General features: G+C 39.3%; 1 protein-coding gene across 1 annotated transcript in view; it reads left to right on the plus strand.

Moving 5' to 3' along the window:
* The first annotated feature begins 407 nt into the window (after positions 1 to 407).
* Positions 408 to 20,434, plus strand: part of LOC127650088 (microtubule-actin cross-linking factor 1-like) — a 118,189-nt gene continuing 98,162 nt past the window's right edge. The window contains exons 1-17 of the mRNA XM_052135290.1: positions 408 to 462; positions 1,220 to 1,297; positions 2,204 to 2,296; positions 13,290 to 13,456; positions 13,569 to 13,681; positions 13,795 to 13,901; positions 13,995 to 14,114; positions 14,600 to 14,695; positions 14,952 to 15,079; positions 15,196 to 15,289; positions 15,912 to 16,066; positions 16,422 to 16,842; positions 17,559 to 17,636; positions 18,002 to 18,163; positions 18,499 to 18,603; positions 18,923 to 19,018; positions 19,112 to 19,237. Of these exons, the coding sequence (XP_051991250.1) occupies positions 1,238 to 1,297; positions 2,204 to 2,296; positions 13,290 to 13,456; positions 13,569 to 13,681; positions 13,795 to 13,901; positions 13,995 to 14,114; positions 14,600 to 14,695; positions 14,952 to 15,079; positions 15,196 to 15,289; positions 15,912 to 16,066; positions 16,422 to 16,842; positions 17,559 to 17,636; positions 18,002 to 18,163; positions 18,499 to 18,603; positions 18,923 to 19,018; positions 19,112 to 19,237 (2,121 nt within the window). The 5' untranslated portion in view covers positions 408 to 462; positions 1,220 to 1,237. The remainder of the gene's footprint in view (positions 463 to 1,219; positions 1,298 to 2,203; positions 2,297 to 13,289; positions 13,457 to 13,568; positions 13,682 to 13,794; positions 13,902 to 13,994; positions 14,115 to 14,599; positions 14,696 to 14,951; positions 15,080 to 15,195; positions 15,290 to 15,911; positions 16,067 to 16,421; positions 16,843 to 17,558; positions 17,637 to 18,001; positions 18,164 to 18,498; positions 18,604 to 18,922; positions 19,019 to 19,111; positions 19,238 to 20,434) is intronic.

A 20,434-nucleotide genomic window follows, 5' to 3' on the forward strand; every position in this document is an offset into this window, starting at 1 on the left:
GGATAGTTTACCCTAAAATGACAATTTCATCATTAATTACTCACCCTCATGATCTTCTAACCCTATTTGGCTTTCTTTCTTCTGTGGAACACAAAAGAAGCTCTCAGGCTAAATTTTAGTCTCCGTCACCATTTACTTGCATTGCATCTTTTTCCATACAATGAAAGTGACTTGTGAAGAAAGGGTCATATGGGTTTGAAAGAACATGAGGGTGAGTAAGATGTTCATTATTTTGTTCATTTAGGTTTTGCTTCACTCTCCCCCTCCACTTTGTTGAATTTTTTTAACAGTTGTTTTCTTGTATTTGCCTTCATCACTGTTTCTGTCTCCGTCTTTTCTCCACGTCCCTCTCTATGATGTCATCAGCACAAGGGCGTGTCTACTCTGAGGAGAGTGTGTGTGTCACACCTCCCCCCACTCATCTTGCTGGGTGGGGAGGATGATGAGGATGGAGCTCATGGAGTATGTGTGGCCCCCCACTCAAACACACACACATACACAACCACACACACACACACTGCTAGCTCTCTGCTCTGCATGGTGTGGGCTCAGGTCAATGGGAATGCCTAATACAACAATGAATTATTCATAAGTAAAATCTGATTGATTCAATTACTCGTCGCGCTTATAGTCACACCTTACAATGTCAGAGCTATGTCACTTTGTCCTATGCGGAGTGTCTCAGTTTGCTGTGGCATTCATCAGCAGACCTTCCCCCTCTGGCCACGTCATGAATAACCTAACTGTTTGATTCCATGCCGTACACACTGCTGTGTTTTTGGGTGCTACTACGCATGCGTTGTCATGGAAGGGTGTGTGTGTTTGCTATTTGGCCTCAGTAGAGAGATGTTAAAGTGTGTGGTGCAACAATAACTTTTTGCTTTACTTTTAGAATGGTTAGCAAATGGTGAGGGTTTCATGGTATTGTAACTGTTCCTGTAACTCTTGAAAAGAGTTTTTAACTACTAATGATCCTGACAATTTTTTTCAGTGTGCTGCTTTCAATGCTTTCAGCCTGCAGCTAATCAAACAGCTCTGTTTTTTCACAGATGTCCAATTTGCCTAGATTATTAATACAGTGTGGTCTCATGCATTCTCTCTCTCTCTCTCTCTCTCTCTATCTATCTATCTATCTATCTATCTATCTATCTATCTATCTATCTATCTATCTATCTATCTATCTATCTATCTATCTATCTATCTATCTATCTATCTTCAGCCCAGGGAAAAGGGTCGCATGCGATTTCACCGACTCCAGAATGTGCAGATCGCCTTAGAATTCCTCAAGCAGAGACAGGTATGAACACCTGTGTACACATACACACAAATATAGGTTTCCCTAGCAATCTAAATGAGGACATACAATATGCACACATCCAATTCAGGACAAACCCAAAGAGTTTTTCTTCAGATATAACTCACTTCTGGGGACAGTTTTGCCCCTGAATTATAGGATTTAGACATTGAAAATATTCAGTCATTGAAAATCCCATGTTCATAGACCAATGTGCTAAATACTGGGGAGGATGTGTCACCTAAATGTCTAGGGTGGATACACAGCTCTGAAATGGAAATTCAAAGATGGTGAAAGAGTGAGAAACAGCATGGTACAGTCTTTGAGATGACATGACTAGCTGTGATAGATGTTTCCTGCCCTATACAATCCTGTCCAGATCTATCTCTGCTGTCACCCATTCCATGCTCCCTAAACCAGACAAACTGCCCATCAGCACCCTTCTCCCAAAACACAGCACATAGCTTCTGACAGCTGTTAGCATAAGAGGACAACAAAAACCAAAGTTTTTCTATTCCAGCTCTCCCTAGATTTGGTTAGCAGTGAAGCAGTAGTTTTTTGGGATCAGTGTTACAATTATATAGCTTTTTTTTATTATTTATTTTTTTAGGGTAACTGCACTGCAAATTCTGTCATAACATACAGTATATGCAAGCTTAAGATGCCAGTGGTTAAGCAAATGTTGCTGTGCTGGGCTGGTCGGGATACTCAAACAAACAGACAAATATTTTTATACTGCCACAATCCGACAAATGTCTTTCTTATAGTCTTCTGTTTAAAATTCAGCTTGGGATAGGAGAATGCATTTACACTTTTAAATGTTTAACTATTTAATTTAAAACAAAATTACATTCTTCACATTTTAGTCATTCAAATGAATCCACTAAAGTATGTTTTGTTTTGATTTAGGTCAAATTAGTGAATATACGTAATGATGACATCACAGATGGAAACCCAAAGCTGACACTGGGTCTGATCTGGACCATCATCCTTCACTTCCAGGTAAGTTCACCTTGGGCTGAGACATAGAGATGGTAACTGCCTGCAGTGGGCCTCTTGAATATATACAGTAGTGGTCAGCACAGCATGCCAGAGTTAGAGGTGACCGGAATGAAGGAATAAAGATGGACTTAGTACAGTTCTAAGGTCTGTGGTGTTTCAAAAGAATATGCCTGCCTGTCTGTCTGTGGATGAGTCCTAGTGGAGCTCTGCCAACTTGCATGCTGAGAGCGAATTGAGAATGGGCACTGTAGACTGAATTTGTAAAATTATCTTATGGACTTTTGGTTCAAGCTAGAGGAGGCTGTGTGTGTCTATGTTTATTAGTGAACTGGACTGCATCATTGCAGTCCAGTTTACTGTTTCTTAAAACATCCATTTTAGAAAAGCTATTTAAGTACGTCTCATCATCAGTTTATTAGAAGTATTGAATGTATTATTATGATGTATGTGTAACAATAGGCTATGATTAACAGTAGTGTATACTACATTATACCCTATAGTGTACACTACATTGACAGAAAAATAAATATGGTTATTTTGCATTTTTAATCCAATTTTGTGTAAAAAAACAATATAATTCCTGGTTGCTATCATGTTCATTTGTCAGACTGGATATGGAAGGTAAAGTTAAGCTGATTGCACTGTGGGGTACAGTTGTAAACTCATTGTGGTCTGGTTTTGTACTTAACATTTTGAGAAATGTTGTCTGTCATTTGGGTATTCCATGCATACAGAATGTTGCATACTATGCACAATACACAATAAAATAGCATGATTAATAAGATGGTTTGCCATTTCAATCATACCCTAAGATACATTATCAGATACAAATAATTTAAACTTCATAATTCATTATTTAAACGGGTTATCGTAATATCATAACAGATTGTATTTATTAAATAATTATTGAAATATGTAGAGTTGTCATGTACACTCTCCATTCTGATTAGAACATTTCCCAGAACTGTCCAGCAGAGGGCACAGGGATTATCAACAGAGAAGTGATGTAGCAAGGTGACATAGGGAGCTGGTTGCCAAGGAGATTGTATTTAGTGTGACCCTAAAGCAACCAGCATGATTCAGCAGAAAAGAGTGGAGTAGCCAGAGGACTTTGAAGATGGGAAATAAGACAAAATAGAAAATCAGGTGGACAGACAAAGAAAATTAAGCTTAAGAAATGTAGGAAAGCTTTGATACAAACAGTCAGTTATATTGATACATTTGTGCGCTTCTATTATGTTGTGACTCTTTTATAAAAACGCAAAGGTTATTTGATAAATTTACCATATGCCACTATATTCACTATAGCTTTGAAGACAGAGAAAACTGTTAAAAAAGGCTGCATAGGAGTGGCTGTAGACCACTACAGAATGATGTAATGTGGTTAGGGGATGAATATGTGCACCCCTGTCATTTAACTCATTCAAGTTGGCCCACCTCCAAAACTTTACGGTAACATTACACTATCAAGAATGACATGCAGCCAAAATTACCATCGTATAGTGTTATGACTATTTTATGAAAACAACATCCGATATAATTATCTCAGCACAGGTCTGAAATTAGGAGGAGTTAGTGGTGTCTTCAGTTGTTTTTGAGTGAGAAAAGAGTTCACAGAGCCCTAATTCTTGTGCGACCTTAGGGACATTTGCCTTTTTAATTTTTGTTTTTTTTTTCGATCATTTTGACTGTTAATGCCAACTGTATAAATTTTTCCAAATGTGTGTAAAAGTTACACTCATGACCTTAAGGAAAAATGTCCCCATTGTAACCCATTAAAACTTATGGGAAATATTTGATCCCAGTGCCATCAAAGCATAAAATCATGAATTCTATGATATTATGCTTTCATTCCGGAGCCCTGGCTTCAAAATGTAAAATTTTTATATTTTCCACCAGATGGCGCCATTTTTCTCATGGTGTAAATGTATGCTTTTTTCCTATTTTCTGTTTGCTATATTATAGAGCACTGCAGGCAAATTGAATAAATTATGCAGCTAAATTTGTGTGGGTGTGTTGGTATGGAAGTCAGAATGTGTTTGTGTGTGTGTGTGTGTGTGTGTGTGTGTGTGTGTGTGTGTGTGTGTGTGTGTGTGTGTGTGTGTGTGTGTGTGTGGTGGTGGTGGTGTAGTGGGCTAAAGCACATAACTGTTAATCAGAAGGTTGCTGGTTTGATCCCCACAGCCACCACCATTGTGTCCTTGAGCAAGGCACTTAACTCCAGGTTGCTCCGGGGGGGATTGTCCCTGTAATAAGTGCACTGTAAGTCGCTTTGGATAAAATCGTCTGCCAAATGCATAAATGTAAATGTGTGTGTGTAAAACAGCAGTGGCATTATGTAAACAAACTGGTATTTAAAGGGTTAAAATCCTGAAAAATAAATGAATATTTGATAGTTATGATCAGGACTGATGTTGGTTAAAGTCAGTGAAAGTGGAAAATTAAGTTAATATATAATATTTTTATGACAGTATTTTGACACTGACATTTTTGTCCTCTAAGGTCCTGAGTGTTTTGTTTTTTAATCTGACACTGCACAACAAATTATAATGCATCAAAATGTTGTTGATAATCATTGACATATCCCAGACTGTGATAATACAAAATAAATGAAAAAAAAAACATTAGCATTTTGTGTATGGAAAATTAGTGCACTGTAAAAAAAAAAAATAATATATATATATATATATATATATATATATATATATATATATATATTTTTTTTTTTTTTCATAAAAACAACAATGGCATTATATAAACAAACTGGCATTTAAAGGGTTAAAATAAATGAATATTTGGTAGTTATGATCATGACTGATGTTGGTTGAAAAATTAACTAATTGAAAGTGGAAAATAATATGAATATATAATATTTTATGGCAGTTTTTTGACGTGGAGATTTTTGTCCTTTAAGGATCTCTTGAGTAACTTTTTTTTTATAAAAAGGACATGTTAATTTAATGCTTAGTTACATTAATTTCACACAGCCCAGAGAAGCTAACTGTCCAACCTCCCTGGGACACTTTCGTCTGTTTTGAAACCACAGCTGTATTTTAGGCTCATATTGACCAAATATTTTTGACTAAAATCTGGATCCTGAGGGAAAATATTAATCAGGCTTCTGTGTCTTAGCCAGGTCTACATTTGTGCCTGATTTGATTGGCCATTGAAATATTACTTAGATGAAAGATGTGGTTGTGAGCTGAGCAGTGCAAGGTGCAGTCAGGCCAGTAGGATTGTTTAGTTTTTGGCTATTGGTTGTGTGCTGAAATCCCATTTTCACAGTCTGCAAACAAATGCTGATTGCTGTGTTCAGTTCTCTGTCTGTCAGTAAAAAGAAATCTATCTCCTGCCTCAGTTACAATACAGGAGAGAGTCTGGATACATGACAATCAGGCTGCTTTTGTAAATGTTCAGATGGTTGATTTGTATTCATTTAAATTGATTTATTGCTTCCTAATTGATCAACTGCCCGTGCAATCACATTAATGTGCAAGTTGCTTCTGGATAAATAGACTCAATTCCATCACAATGCTATTTGTTGCGTAGGATTTTCAATACTTTGAGTTTACAAGGTCTTTCATTTACATCCCTCTTATTTTCACAGAAACCAATCATTCCGGTCTGTAGCAAATCCATTTATTCTGTGATTTTCTTTATTGATCTTTGGTCTAGATGTCAGATGGATAGATATGTTTAATGGATAATGCAGGAGTAGGGCAGGCCAGCAATGACTGCTATAAAATAAAATGCATGCATTTCCAAGGAATGAGCAACAATGAAATGTCAAATCATTTTCTTGTAGTCCTGGCTGCCAGCCAGTTAAAGGCCATTGTACTGGTATGTGTGTGTGTGTGTGTGTGCGTGTGCGTGCGTGCGTGCGTGCGTGTGGTGCATTTTGAGCTCTGAGCTCTCCAGGCATCAGAGCAGCAAGAGAGGGAGTGGGAGGGAGGGATGAGCACGTGGATAGGAGGAAAGAGAGCAGGAGGGAAAGAGGGAGGGGAAGCTAAAGCAGCAGCAGTAGAGTATTCTGTGAGGCTGCAGCAGACGGGAGATAAAGCTCTTTTTTCCACCAGTTCCTGCCAGCGAGAGCAGAGGAGCTACCCAGCAACTGAGAGAGCACACAGGCAGCCTGATTTTACTGGATCCCCCGGTTTCCTCTCTCACCTACAGGCCTCTTTAGCAACTGATCATAGACAGAGATACATACACTTTCAAGCTCTGGATCATGAGATTGACGAACCCTGTAGACACTTGTGAGTCACACGTTTAATTTGCACCCATGTTGTGTAAAGGAGAGCACCGTATTAGTCGGATCAATTCCGCCATTCTTGACTGATGGAGCTACACTTTCTTCAGCACCAAGGCGACCACTCTTCTCTAAGGCCAGCAATGCAGCTCCAAGTGGGGGAAGGACTCCTGGATTTTCCTCTTCTTTTTCTCATTCAGACATGGTTCAGACCTGCCCTAGTGGAGTTCTAATTAGATTCCTCAACCAGAGAAGCAGGCAGCATCAGGGAACGGCACCTTTTCATCTATTGCTCTTTTATTCTCTCACTGCATTCCTGGGACAGATACCATTTATTGGCAAATCGAGGAAGACTGGATGGTCTGAAACCGTGATCACCAGATATATGTGATTGGACTCTGTGCCAAACCACATCCATAACCAGCTGTGACTGCAGGGGGAAAGTGGTTATTGAATTTTGCAGGCGAAATATTTACTCACAGTACTCCCTATCCTCAGAATTTACTCTAAAGTGCTGGCATTAGTGAATGGGATGCCAGTTCCCGTGGCAGCAAAGGCAAGACACTTAGTACCTAGCCCTCCCCTCCTTTCTCATCAATGTCTGAAGACTTGTTTTAACGGAGCCACAGGTGATCCCAAAGAACAAACATCACCTGACTGGGGCTATTTATGCTAACAAAAGACATTGAGCTCTGGTTGGCTGTGACTAGATTGTAGATGAGCGGCCAAAGTGTTGCCTGACTGCACTTTCATCCATTAGCAGCTAATCTGAGGCTTGTTACACAGCTTTATTGTGCATTACTGCCCTATCTGATGTTAGAACTACATAGTTCATTTATAAATAATATATACAAAAAAATCTGGAGAGGCATGATTTCTTAAGGTCTTACTGTACTTACTTTTTGTTTTCTCCAGTTTGTGGTTGTGTTCAAACTGTAAATTGCCTGCTCTCCTTTGTTAAACTGGCAGTGGTTTGTCTGGACTATTGAGTGAATGTGCATATACTTTCAAAGGACAGTCTGTGTCTGTACTGCGGTCCTATTCTGGCTCTCACCCTGAGGATTATCAGACGTAGGATGGTGAGTCTTGAGTATCATGACAAATGACACATTGCCTGTGAAATTGGCTAGAATGGACAATCTTCTCTTTACTTTGTCTTCTCTTCCTTGTAAATGAGTGCTGCACCAACTTTGCATCATGAGAGAGTGAAAAAAAATCCTTGCCATATGATTTAAATATTTCATAAGGGAGAGTAAGCTATATTCAACATCATGAGCTTATGGCTTGACAGGACTCGAAGTCATTACAGCAACATTACCAAGCAACAGGAGTAATGACATCTTTCCACACCTCTAGAGCCAAAATATGCTGTCCTGGCAGACCCTAAACTAAATCCAACTCCTTTCTCCACTGCATTCGCTCTCTTTTGCGTTCCTTCATATTTTGTCATGGTTTATACATTTTTTTCTAGATGTGTACTCCCGATGAGTCACTAATTTCAGACAGTCTCAGGCTTAACACCCATTGTGGGCACATATACAGTATCTTCATTCTTACCTTGTTTTTCCCTTCTCTTTATTTCTCACTTTGCCTCTGTGAGTTATGGGGAGCTCCCTTGGTTGCATGAAACAACCCAGAGACACTGGATCATGTGGTGTTGCACCACTGTCACCCAAAAGAAAACTTCGCTTTAGGCGAAGACGTAAGGCTAAACATAAGTTAAAAGATGTTGAGGGGGAGGACAAGAGAATCCGGGTCTTTGAAGAGAAAGAGAGTGAAAGCGTTATACTTAAGGATGAGTCCACAGCAGGAGCAACTAATGAATTTGCAACAAAACTTGGATCTGCCAAAAGAGTTAATGAAACGCCCACCAATGTAGTCCTGGTCCCTGGAGTGGCCCCTATTTATGGAAGCACAGGGACATTGCGGGGCAGCAAGATGGCTATTCTATCCCCAGATCCTAGCCCAGCATGGATGGGGGTGCTTCACCCATCTGAAGTAAAAGGACTGAGTGAAGAGCTCCAAGCTGAATTAGAGCAAGGCAACACAACACCTGGGGGAGGTAGAGTGTGCAAGGTGAGGCAGCGAGTACAGGGAGTATTAGAGAGACCCTGCCTTTTACGTTCCAAACTTGATGACCTGGAAGTAAAGGGAGAAGGGGAGGATGTGCATGGATCAAATGAACTAATGTTAGATGAGCCCTTGAAAATGGAGAAGAAGGGAGTGGTTCACATACGTGAGGTTGGAGGACAAATTTGTGTCATCCGCACTGTCTGTCCCAGGGACTATGGTTCGTCTATCTGGCATGACAAAGAACTTGAAGTCCATTCAGCACCTCCAGCTGTGTCTCCTGCTTCTGGAGGTGTTATTAAATGGCAAATGTCTACAAGTCAAGGATGGCCACCCAGAAAAGAAGACACTCCTAAACAAGCAGATGCTGCAACTCCGGTGAAAAAAGGGAAAACATTCCTATTGGACACATTTGCTCAAATGCCCACGGTTTTTGACCCCCCACCGCAGGACCCTCAGTCTTCAGGTTATGCTAGTGATGTCCCTCTTACCTCGCCCGAGATGGGAGGTGCTGCTCAAATTGACTGGGGGAGCTCCTCTGACGTGGTTGATTCTTCTGTGCTTGAGAGTCCTATCTCCCCACAAGAGAAACCAGCTCCACCTCCCACCCAGGTCAGACTCTTTCTCTCTGTATATCTAAATCTCTTTCATGTGGCTTTAGTAGGATAAAAGGGGGAGAGATAAAAGTAGACAGGGTTTGTGTGTAGATAGGTGTGTATAGGGGTTTTACAATTTCATTGTAGTTGCTTTCTATTTGTTCAGAGATGCACTGGTGACAAATTGAGTTGTTAATCTCCTCTCTCTCTCTCTCTCTCTCTCTCTCTCTCTCTCTCTCTCTCTCTCTCTCCCTCCCCCAATGAGAGACTGATGAATGTCTGTGTGTTGCCTGCCCCTCCCTGCTTGGTGCTCCACCTGCACCCTTATGTGTGATATTTAGTTGAGGTTCTGGGAAGAGAGGGCTTTCATGGCCTTGTTGATATTCCAGCACTTTGTATATTAAATGCTTAATCACGTGTGTTCTCAATCCAGGACTGTGCTTTCTGTGCTTGTGATGTCCACCAGGTCGGGCTGGTAGTTATGCTGCCAGTGTACCAAAAATGCTTTTTCAATGTGGAATCAGATGCCAACATGCACACACTCAGAAATACACATCAGAGCATTGAGTGATTGTGTGTGATGTATTGCAGGCTGATCTCTCTCAGTAGAGCAGTATGTGCCGGCTGCACTCGTGTTGTCATGACTGTTACCCCACATATGAATAAAGATGGATTTGATATGCACATTAATCAGGCCAGCAGCAAACTTCCACAGAGAAAATGTCTGTTGATCTATATTGGTTGATTTTGTTTTGGTGTGTAATTTGGTTTCATTTAGTTTATCCGGTATTACTTTTCTTATTTTCTTACGCTCATAACATCCTTAAATGTCCTTTTTAGGGCTGTCAATTGATTATCATTTTAATCGAATGAATGACATGGTGTCCAGATTAATTAATCGTGATTAATCTCATATACAAATATTTGCTGAGAAAGCCCCTTATATAACAATAATTATACATAGTTATCTTTAAATATTAAAAAATTATATATTTATATATATATTCAGATAATTAAAATGCATTACATTCTTGTGGCAGAAGAGTTAATCATTGATAAGACAATATAAAAAGTGGCTTTAGAATACAATGTATTGTTTACTTCCATATAATTGAACATAAACCAATCATTGGCACACAATCACAGCAATCCATTTCACAAGTGAATTCGTCAATCAGTTGGAGATTCATTATGAGGGACCTGTCAATGAACACCTACGCCAGACATGCTTGTGTAGCGTCTTGGATGCGTTGTGTCATAAACATAAAATTTTTAGGTCACTGTGTCAAGTTAAATATAGTTTAATACTTAGAACACATATTGAGATCCCTTAGTTCGGATTTGCGCTCCATCAAGTGTTTTGAACGCAAGAACGTGATGCATGTCTGTGTTGTTTTGCTGCTCAAGGGTGTTTTTCTTCACTGTATAAACTGCGCATTGCCACGCAGCTGACGTTTCACTACATACTACATGCCTCTCAGACATTTGGTACTACAAGCTTGCATTTCTCAGGAATCTTCCATATTACGATCTGGGGGCATTGCGATTAATGGCGTTATTTTTAGTAAAATTAATCGCACTGAATTAACGTGTTAAATCAACAGCCCTAGTCATTTTATATGCTCATTGTAGAATTAGTCTCTCTTCTGCCCCACACACATTTCTTCTACTAATTGTTAAGCACACTTAACTATGCACATTGGTGTAACTATGCACTATGCACATTGGTGTAACTATGCACTATGATGTAATGAACATGTTTGAGGGTTGCAGGGTGCAGCTCATCAAAGGCAAGCCTGTCCTGACTCTATTATAAGATTACATTCTTCAGTGATTCAAACTATAATGAGTCACTGCATGACTTGTCCACTGTATTTATGACAACTTTTCAGGTTGACTCAGTGGTTTTGAGACTGGTTTGACTCAGTGGCCTTGCCCGGACAACATGTTTGATGGTGATATAAGACTATGTTTGGGTCCTTTTTTTATGGCTGCTGTCCAGGTTAAATGGACTTGCATTACAAACCTATCTAACCTCACCTTGTAATCATCTTTAGAGTAAGAGGCTCAGGCAAAGATAGTTGTAGTTCTGTTTCAGTGTATCACCAAATTTGTCCATGCTAATCTTGGGCCGTGTTGGCTTTGAGCAGATCTGTGATTTACTCTAAGTCTGTCTGTCGTCTCAATGCTGTCTGAGTTAATGCCAGGTTTGAAAGTGTCTGCTAGTTCCAGAAAAAGAAGGCAGGGGTGTGAAGAGCAGTGTATTATGGCACGTTTCCACTGCACGTTACGGTTTGACTTGCCTCAACTCTACTCGCTTTACTTTTCTGAGCTTGCATTTCCACTGCAGTTTAGTGCCTACTCAGCATGGGTGGGATTATAGGTTGATCGTCATAGTTGGGCCGTCTCTACTGTCATGACATCATCTTAAACACAACAAAAATGACACAAACTGACCAAAACAATAACGCAACTGCTAACTGTTAGCTACTAGCTCATTGTGCTGCATAAAGAAGTTGTTGCATGGTGATTTTACTCAAGTGTAACAGTTAAATTGGCCTGGTTGATTTAGAAGCAAGCTTCCAGTAGCTGGTCAACTAAATAAAGTGAAACTTTCAAGCACAGTATAAAGTTAATGTAACAAAACATACCATCCTCCATCGTGGCTGAGTTCAGGGCACTCTCCCTCCCATTTCTCGCCATTTTAGATAGTGTCCATTTGGTCGAACAACTTCCACTTTTCTTTGATGGTTCTGTAGACAATTCCTTTTTTTTTTCCCTACACTGTTGGTAGGCCCGGTGGTAGCCGTGTGCGGCCAAAAGCTGAGACACTTCCTCAGAGATTCTTTTGTTTTGATTTGCTCATCGCTAACGAGTGGACCGTCTGCACCTCGTTGCGCACAGCCAATTATTTTTTTCACAATTCGAACATCGAGTGAACAAATGATACTGCTATTGCTGTTACTAACTTTAACATTAGCGGGTTGGATTTTGACGTCACATTTAGTATCGACTCGGCTCGCTTGGAAACTCGACCGAGGTGGTACTAAAAAGGTACCAGGTACTATCCACAGTGCAAAACTCAAAAAAAGCGAGCAGAGTCTAGTTGAGTCAAGTTGTACCATGCAGTGGAAAAGCCCCATTAGAGGAATGACAAAAGAATACAAATTAGAGCTTGGCACAGACAGATACTGTAGATACTACATCTCTTTGTTAAGAGGAAGAGAAAGGGAAAGTAGAGGGGAAAAAAGTGAAAGGATGAGCATTATCTGACAGGGGGTCACAGGTTTTTAAGGGCAGAGGTAGGTAGAAAGCATGAAATAACTAAAGATGTTGTTTGGGAACAACAGAGAGACAGATGGACAAGGGGCAGAGTGCTGAGAGAAATGAAAGGAAGAAGAAACATGGAGTTATAGCTAGGGGAAATAGGATAGGGTATTAAAAGGAAAAGCATCTAATGGATAGGCTTTAAATGGGCTAATGGGACTAAAAAGCTATCCCATTTACATGCAAATAGGCCCTAAAAGTATTTACATTTATAAGAAAGACATTTGCATCTCTGTATACTTTGAGAATTAGCTTATTCTTAAATTCCATGAAAGATCTGGCACAAAAATCTCCTGGAAATCATGAAACGCCTTGAAATCGAAATGAAAGATTTTGTGGCTTTTGGTCCATGTTTATTAGCTTTTAAGTCAACAGCGGTATATGCTAGTCTATTACTCACAATAAGTTGACAAAATAAACTTTTAAGACATACACATTTAAAAGTCTTTCAGGAAAATGGACCATAAATATTGATGACTCGTATTGCTTGCAGGGGCATATATATTGGTCTCTCTAGAATGAAAATGCCCCTCCCCTAAAATCACATGCAAGCGACAATCAATTGCAAGTCAATGGCCAGTGATGCAAGTCTTCTGCATGTCTCATACCACTTTTCACTTTCAATAGGAAATATGTTAAAGCATGGAGTTTCATAGAGCCTTTACAATACAATATGCATTTTGTACCTTTGAACTTTTTACATTTAAGTTCCATTTTATTTAATTAGATACAATGTTTTACTCTTTACCAGATATCAGAGATCTATGTAAGCGGTGAGTCAAGTGACCTCACGGCAAAAGAAAAACTGTTAATATGGAGTAAACAGGCCACAGAAGGCTACCCCGGTCTCCGCTGTGTTAATTTCTCCTCAAGCTGGAGTGATGGACGCTTGTTCAATGCCATTCTGCACACATACAGGTACTTTACAATCACATTTAGACACATATAAGTATAACGAGTGCTCACTTTAAAAGAATATATGCCCAAATATTGGCATCAGCACTCACAACTTATTTTATTTTGATTTAAGGCCAGACCTGATTGATATGGAAGTGGTTGCACAACAAAGTAACCGTGAGAACCTGGAACAGGCCTTTGAGATTGCTGAATCATTAGGTGTAACACAACTTCTAGATGCTGAAGGTAACGTTAGTTTCATAACTGTCTTTTGTTCTTATTCTTCTTTTATTTGTTAACCCTCAAAATCCATTGTCAATCATTCGTTCTTTTCAATCTCTTTATTCTCTCTACATTAGATGTGGATGTGCCGTCACCAGATGAGAAGTCTGTCATCACATACGTGTCCTCCATCTATGATGCTTTCCCCAAGATCCCAGAGGGTGGAGAAGGCATTACAGCTCATGTATGGTCACTTCACATTTTAATTGCACATTCTTTTTGACCTTCTTCAATGTAATCTCCCTCTACTTTCTCACATGTGGTTTCTGTTGTTCAGGAGATTGACCAGCGATGGGCAGAGTACCAGTCTGGCTTCTCTTCTTTGCTGCAGTGGACCAGGCAAAACACGGCCCTCGTGACCAATAGGAGCTTCCCCCACAATCCTGTGGAACTCAAGGTGAGAAACATGCAAGGAGGGGTAGAAATAGATGAGTCACGAAACCTCATAAGTTACTGATTTGGATCTCCGTGCCACTCACAAATAGAACTCCGCACAGGAGACTCGACTAGCAATTGATTTCAAATAATACATTTTTAATTACTCTGAGCTTTTTTTATCGATACTACGCCTTGTCCACAATCTTGGATTTTTTTTTTTACTGAGCTCACCACAATACATTATTGGATTGCCTTCTCTGTCGAGATATATACAATGCTGCCTTAGAATATTGCTAAAACTAGAAGACAGCAAATTAAGATTTTTGGAACAAACTTTGCATCAGAAGTGCCTTCAAAAGCTGCCTTCATAGTTCACTCAGTTTTGAAACATAGCAATTATGACAGAGCACATATGAATATCAAGGGTTTATTCTAATAAAAAAGGGAATGCTAAACCACATTTAATGTGATCCTACTTGGCTGTTTACATCTTCTTTTCTCCAGGCACTTTATAATGAATATGTCCACTTCAAAGAAACCGAGATCCCTGCCAAGGAGAGAGAGAAGAGCCACATCGAGCATCTTTACAAGCTTCTGGAGGTGAGCGAGAAACTATTACGAATGCAGAACGACAGAGAGAGATGAAAGATGACCTTGATTCTGCAGCTAAATGCAGGCTATACTGTTCACAAGAGGCACAGTGGAGCTGCATATTAACAGATTCAGGCTAATGTAGAGCATGATGCTACCATGTGGGAGGGATGGAAGAATGAAAGGATCAAGGGACCACACACGCACACACTGAAAAGGGTTCTTTTTGTGTATAAAAAGATTGATGTTTATGGATGTTGTTTAGGTGTGGATAGAGTTTGGGCGTATTAAGCTTCCCCAAGGGCTACACCCTAATGACCTGGAGGAGGAATGGGGGAAACTGATCCTGGAGATGTTGGAGAGAGAGAAAGCACTGAGGCCAGCTGTGGAGAGGTTAGTGAGTCAATGCTCAAAAAGAGAAGATGCCTGCATTTTAGGAATTTTTGTATTTTCAGTGTTACAGTGCTGTGTTGCTGTATGTAAACTTGTCATTATGGATGTTTGGGTAGGTTGGATTTACTCATACAGATGGCCAATAAAATTCAGAACATGGCATTAGACTGTGAGGAGAAACTCACTTTGGCGAAGAACACTCTGCAGGCTGTAAGTACTGTAGATTATCTTCCCTCTGTAAGAACAACCACTTAAGTTCTGTTTTAAGACCTAGTGAGCTGCCTCAATGGTCTTCTAAGGCAGCATCCTTACTGAAATGGAACCTCAAGTTTTTTGGAGCATATGCAAGTATAAAGTGGTCACGGGAACCACACTGGAGACTCTATTCGCAATTAATTTCAGAGATTGACATTAACATGTTGCTTAGCTACACAATACTCCAGTAAGCATAGAAATAGCACACACAAATATGGTGTAAATGGTCTGTATAACATAATAATAAAAATAATATTTTACAATTTTTCACCACAAAGAATGCATTAATGCTGCCCTAACTTTAACCAAAAGAAGGTATTCCTTTTGGAACAACCTTCACATTGGTAGCATGCTATAATGCATTAAAATGCTTTCTATGTAGGCAGCTGACTAGATTTTTGAAAAGAGCTCTTGACTAATGTCTCAATAGCTATCAGACTAGATATGATGAGCAGAGAGTCCTCTAAGATTATCTGGCTTACAGTATTTTGTTGCCATCACTTATGTCTTATAAAGGCTTACCATACAGAGACGTTTCACTAATTGTAGTTTATTCAATCTTCCTGTTTTTCTTCAGGACATGTCTCAGCTAGAGAATGGGCAGCCAGTGAGATATGAAAATGATATAGGAATTTTTCTTCAGGACTGTGAGAATCTGGTCAGACAGCTTTACCTTGACCTGCAGGTCCTCCGAGATGAGAAGTACTACCAAGTGGAGCAGCTGGCTTTCAGGTAATAGTGAGGAAAGAAAAAAGAAAGGGTAAATGTTGGCCAGAGAAAGGGATAAGAGGCAGAAAATGTGTATTATTATGTTCGGAAAAGCATACTACTGTTACTATTTCTGCAGTTTCCATATATTACAGAACTAGTAATATATACTGTGGTGTAGTATGGTAGTATGCTTGCTATTTCAAACATAGCTTATGACTTCCTTTTCTTACAGCAGTATGTAATGGTTGAGAGATGAAAGAAAAGAGTACTCTAGAATCTGTGCATGCTTCATAGCTGTTTGCATTATACATGTTTATAAGTACTGATGTATTCAGTATGTGTACAATAGTCTGAATGGTTGATTTCTGTCTTGTAGGGTATCATGTCTGCAGGAGGAGCTGGTCTCCCTGCGGCTGCAGTGCACCAGTGTGTACCGGAAGGGACATTTCTCAACAGGGGGTCTGCTGGGGGAGCACATCAGTCAGAAGGGTTCTGCAGGCAGTCTGGGCACACTAAGTGCACAGACATTACTGGGGGCAGTGGGCGCTGTGGCATCCCTGGTCAGACGGCCTATGTCTCGTGCAGACCTGGTTGCCATGTCATCCTCAGAGGATGAAGGCAGCCTACGCTTCATTTATGAGCTGCTGGGATGGGTGGAGGAGATGCAGGACTTACTGGAGCAGGCCGAGTGGGGTTCAGACCTGACCTCTGTTGAACAGCACCTGCAGGACCATCACATTATTCACACAGCAGTGGAGGATCTTCTGAATAGCCTCAAAGAGGCTCAAAATTATGAGGTACATGAAGCACATCTTGATATTAATGGACACAAATGTTTCAAAGGACTATTGAAGGATGATGAATTTTCATCAAACTCTTAAAAAAAGTTTGGATATCTCAATTAATTGTTTGAGTCAAGTAATTTTTATTTGTATAGCGCTTTTCACAACACACATAGTTTCAAAGCAGCTTTACAGAAAATCATGCATTAACAAAAAATTCAAACTGTAATATATATAAAGTCTTAATTTGTTTGATATTAAACAAACATTTACATACCCTCAAAATTAACTAAACAATCATTTATTGCACTATATTTAAAGTGCCTTCAAGTAAGTTCACTCGATGGCCATTTTGAGAACAGTATTTTTTGTGAATGTAGATAATTGGCTTAAAAGTACTTCTCCTATCTAGTCAAATTGAGAAAGACCAAAACTCCAAACCTTTTTGTCAAGATTACATTTCAATAATGTATTTCAAATCCACAATACAATATGAAAACAGTGGAATCACAAATCGTGCTTCTTTATTTAAAATCACACTACAAAACTGTATTTTTCAGTCTAGTCCAGCTAATGTGCATATGCCTAAACAAACAGTAAACAAAGAGGTGCAATTAGAGGCATGATTTTTGACAACAGTATGGGCTTGGTGTGAATATGCTATATGTGCTAATGTTGCACATCTTGTTATAAGGAACTCTTAATTATTCCTCATTTTCTTTCTCCCCCAGTCAAGGGTCTCGCCTAATTTACATGGCAGTTACTCTGAAACTCTGTCCAAGCTGGAGAACCAGTATTGCAAACTGCTGGTGAGTTTTTCTGTTTTAGTGTTATAGTAATCTGGCATATGTGAGTGTATTTGAGGTCATTATCTTCTGTATTATGGATATTACTGTCCACTAATCTCATTAGGGTGTGGCAGAGTGTGGCTGCTCACAAAAGAAAGAATACTTGAGTGTGACGTGCAAGAGTCCTGCAGAACACCTGCTTCTAACACATACACACCACGCAGCCCTCATTGCCTTAGTTTAACCAAATCAATTCTCCATAAAAGTTCAAAGGACATGTGAGCCAATTTGCCAAGGGTTCTTACCACGGGGAAAGCATCAGGCAGGGCAGTTGACTGCGTCATATGACCAATGTTATGAATGTTTTTTTTAATGTGGTTTCGCAGGAACATTCGTCATGGCGGCTGCGTTGCCTGGAGAGCCTTCGAGCTTTTGTGTCCCACTGCACAGAGGAGCTGATCTGGCTCAATGAGAGGGAGGAGGAGGAGCTGGCATTCGACTGGAGCGACAGCAACACCAATATGGCAGCCAAAAGAAAGCAATATGCTGTAAGACAGTTACACTAAAAGAGAGAACTAAAATTCAACACTACCTCTGACCGCTATACTGTATGTGCCGTAATATAGTCCTGTATTACTCCGTGTAAAATATTTTGCCATGTAAAGTATTATTTTTTTCTGTAAATGTATTTGTTATAATATAATTTTATAATTTTTTAAATAACATTTTTAAATGTTGTATCAATACTATATTTTTGTTGCCTTCAGATTCTCAATTTGCTGTCTGTTTCAAAAACTTCCTTATACTTCAGTATTGAATGTAGTTGTGGTTGTCAGGGTGATGTTATGGAGCAATATACTTTATCCTCCCTATCCTTTCTTAGGAAATGAGGTCAGAGCTGGAAGAAAAACAAGAAGTGATGCGCTCCCTCCAGGAGACAGCTGATCACCTGTGTCAAGAGAACCATCCAGCTAAACAGACTGTTGAGGTGTGCTGTTTATCACTATGAACCAAGGACAATATCACCAAAAATCAACAAATCAAGGGGACACATCCCTCCAATATTCAGATTATTGGATGATCAATATGAGTTTTTCAAGGGCAGATTCTTGAACATTTGGTTGCATCATTGATATGAACAAATTTCCCCTAAATAATCTCCATACTGTTTGCTTGTCTCAGACATAGTAAAAAAAAAAAAAAAAAGGTTTAAAACCAGATTCTCTGCTCAGAACTCTTTTTTTTTTTTAAACAGACAGGGATTAAATCATAGAATCACACTGACCTATTGACCTCTCCATTCACAGGCCTACAGTGCTGCCTTGCAGACGCAGTGGCAGTGGGTCAAAGAGCTTTGCATTTGTGTGGAGCAACACCTCAAAGATAACACAGCCTACTTCCAGGTGCTGAGACAGGCTTTTTAGTGGAATCATTTCCAGGAAATGCATTTTCTCTTCCTATTTATGTGTTTTGAATTGCATGTTTTTATTTTATAGTTTATGAGTGATGCACGGGACTGTGAGAGCTATCTACGCCAGCTTCAAGAGACCATTAAGAGACAGTACACCTGTGATAAAAACAGCAGACTTGGCAGATTGGAGGACCTGCTGCAGGACTCCATGGTGGGTCTGGCTGTTTGATTTCAGTTTTACAATCAGTTGAGGAATTTTATTGCTTGAGCGTCACGGGTGCACTGGAGTTGGTGAGTGTCCTCACATACAACAGATGACACCATAAGAGGGGTTGCACAGAGCGATGGGTATGTCCTTTGGCCATATGGAAGAGAGACAGAGCTGGCACAAGTGTTGTTTTACAGTTCAGTGAGAGCATGAATGCAGTAAAACATGTAATCCAAGGGTGGATAGATAATCATTTCAATGTTAATTTAACAGAATAATATATTATTCTTTAATTAAATAAATAAATATTAATGCAAATAAATTGGTAAAAACATAATATTGGTGGATCAGTAGAAACCTGGAGGATTGGCCAGGATTGAGTGTTATTTAAACAACCTATTTATTACCTGTTCAATAGTTTGTGAATCAATCTAATAGTTCATGAACACTTTGTTTGTGATACTATGGCCATGGACACACTGCAAAATGTTGGGAGTGACAACTGCATTTAAACACAGAAGTGAATCTCTTAAATTATCATTCTTAGTTCAGTTTGGTTCTATGTACTACCTTAATTTAATGAAAATTAGTTGTTTGTTGAATGCGGTTCTCACTCTAGTTAATAACCAAACTCTGAGTGTATATGATTAAACATTAAAGGGGAGTGACAACTGTGGACTATTTCTTCTACATTGGCTACAGCTCACACTATGGGATGATATTAATATAGCATTTGACTCATATCTCAAGCTTTCTTACTAAACAAAAAAGAACACAGTTAATGAGACAATTTATATCCCTCAATAAGCTTTTGACATGTTTGCCATAATTTTCCACTCATGTTGCTTTAAAAAATCACTGTGGTTTTGATGAGCTTTAATCCCATGCTGATGTGCAGTCAAATGTAATAACACATGTAAAATTCTTATGGAGAGTATAGTGTTATTAACACTTCCCAAAGCCAGAACTAATTAATCCATTGTGATCTTTTCATGGAAGTGGTGTACTTTCCTGTACCAAAACAGTACTAATACACAGTTCATTTATTTTAGTAAAATGAAAGATAAGCAAATAACATCCAAGGGAAGAATTGCAGTGATTGCCTCTTTTTTGCTTAAAAACACATGAAGTATGAGTAATACTTTGAAATGAGTAAAAGTAGTAGTTGAAAGTCATTAATAATTTTAAGTTTGAGAAAAT

Source organism: Xyrauchen texanus, chromosome 10, assembly GCF_025860055.1.
Source record: "Xyrauchen texanus isolate HMW12.3.18 chromosome 10, RBS_HiC_50CHRs, whole genome shotgun sequence".
NCBI classification, from domain to species: Eukaryota; Metazoa; Chordata; class Actinopteri; order Cypriniformes; family Catostomidae; genus Xyrauchen; species Xyrauchen texanus.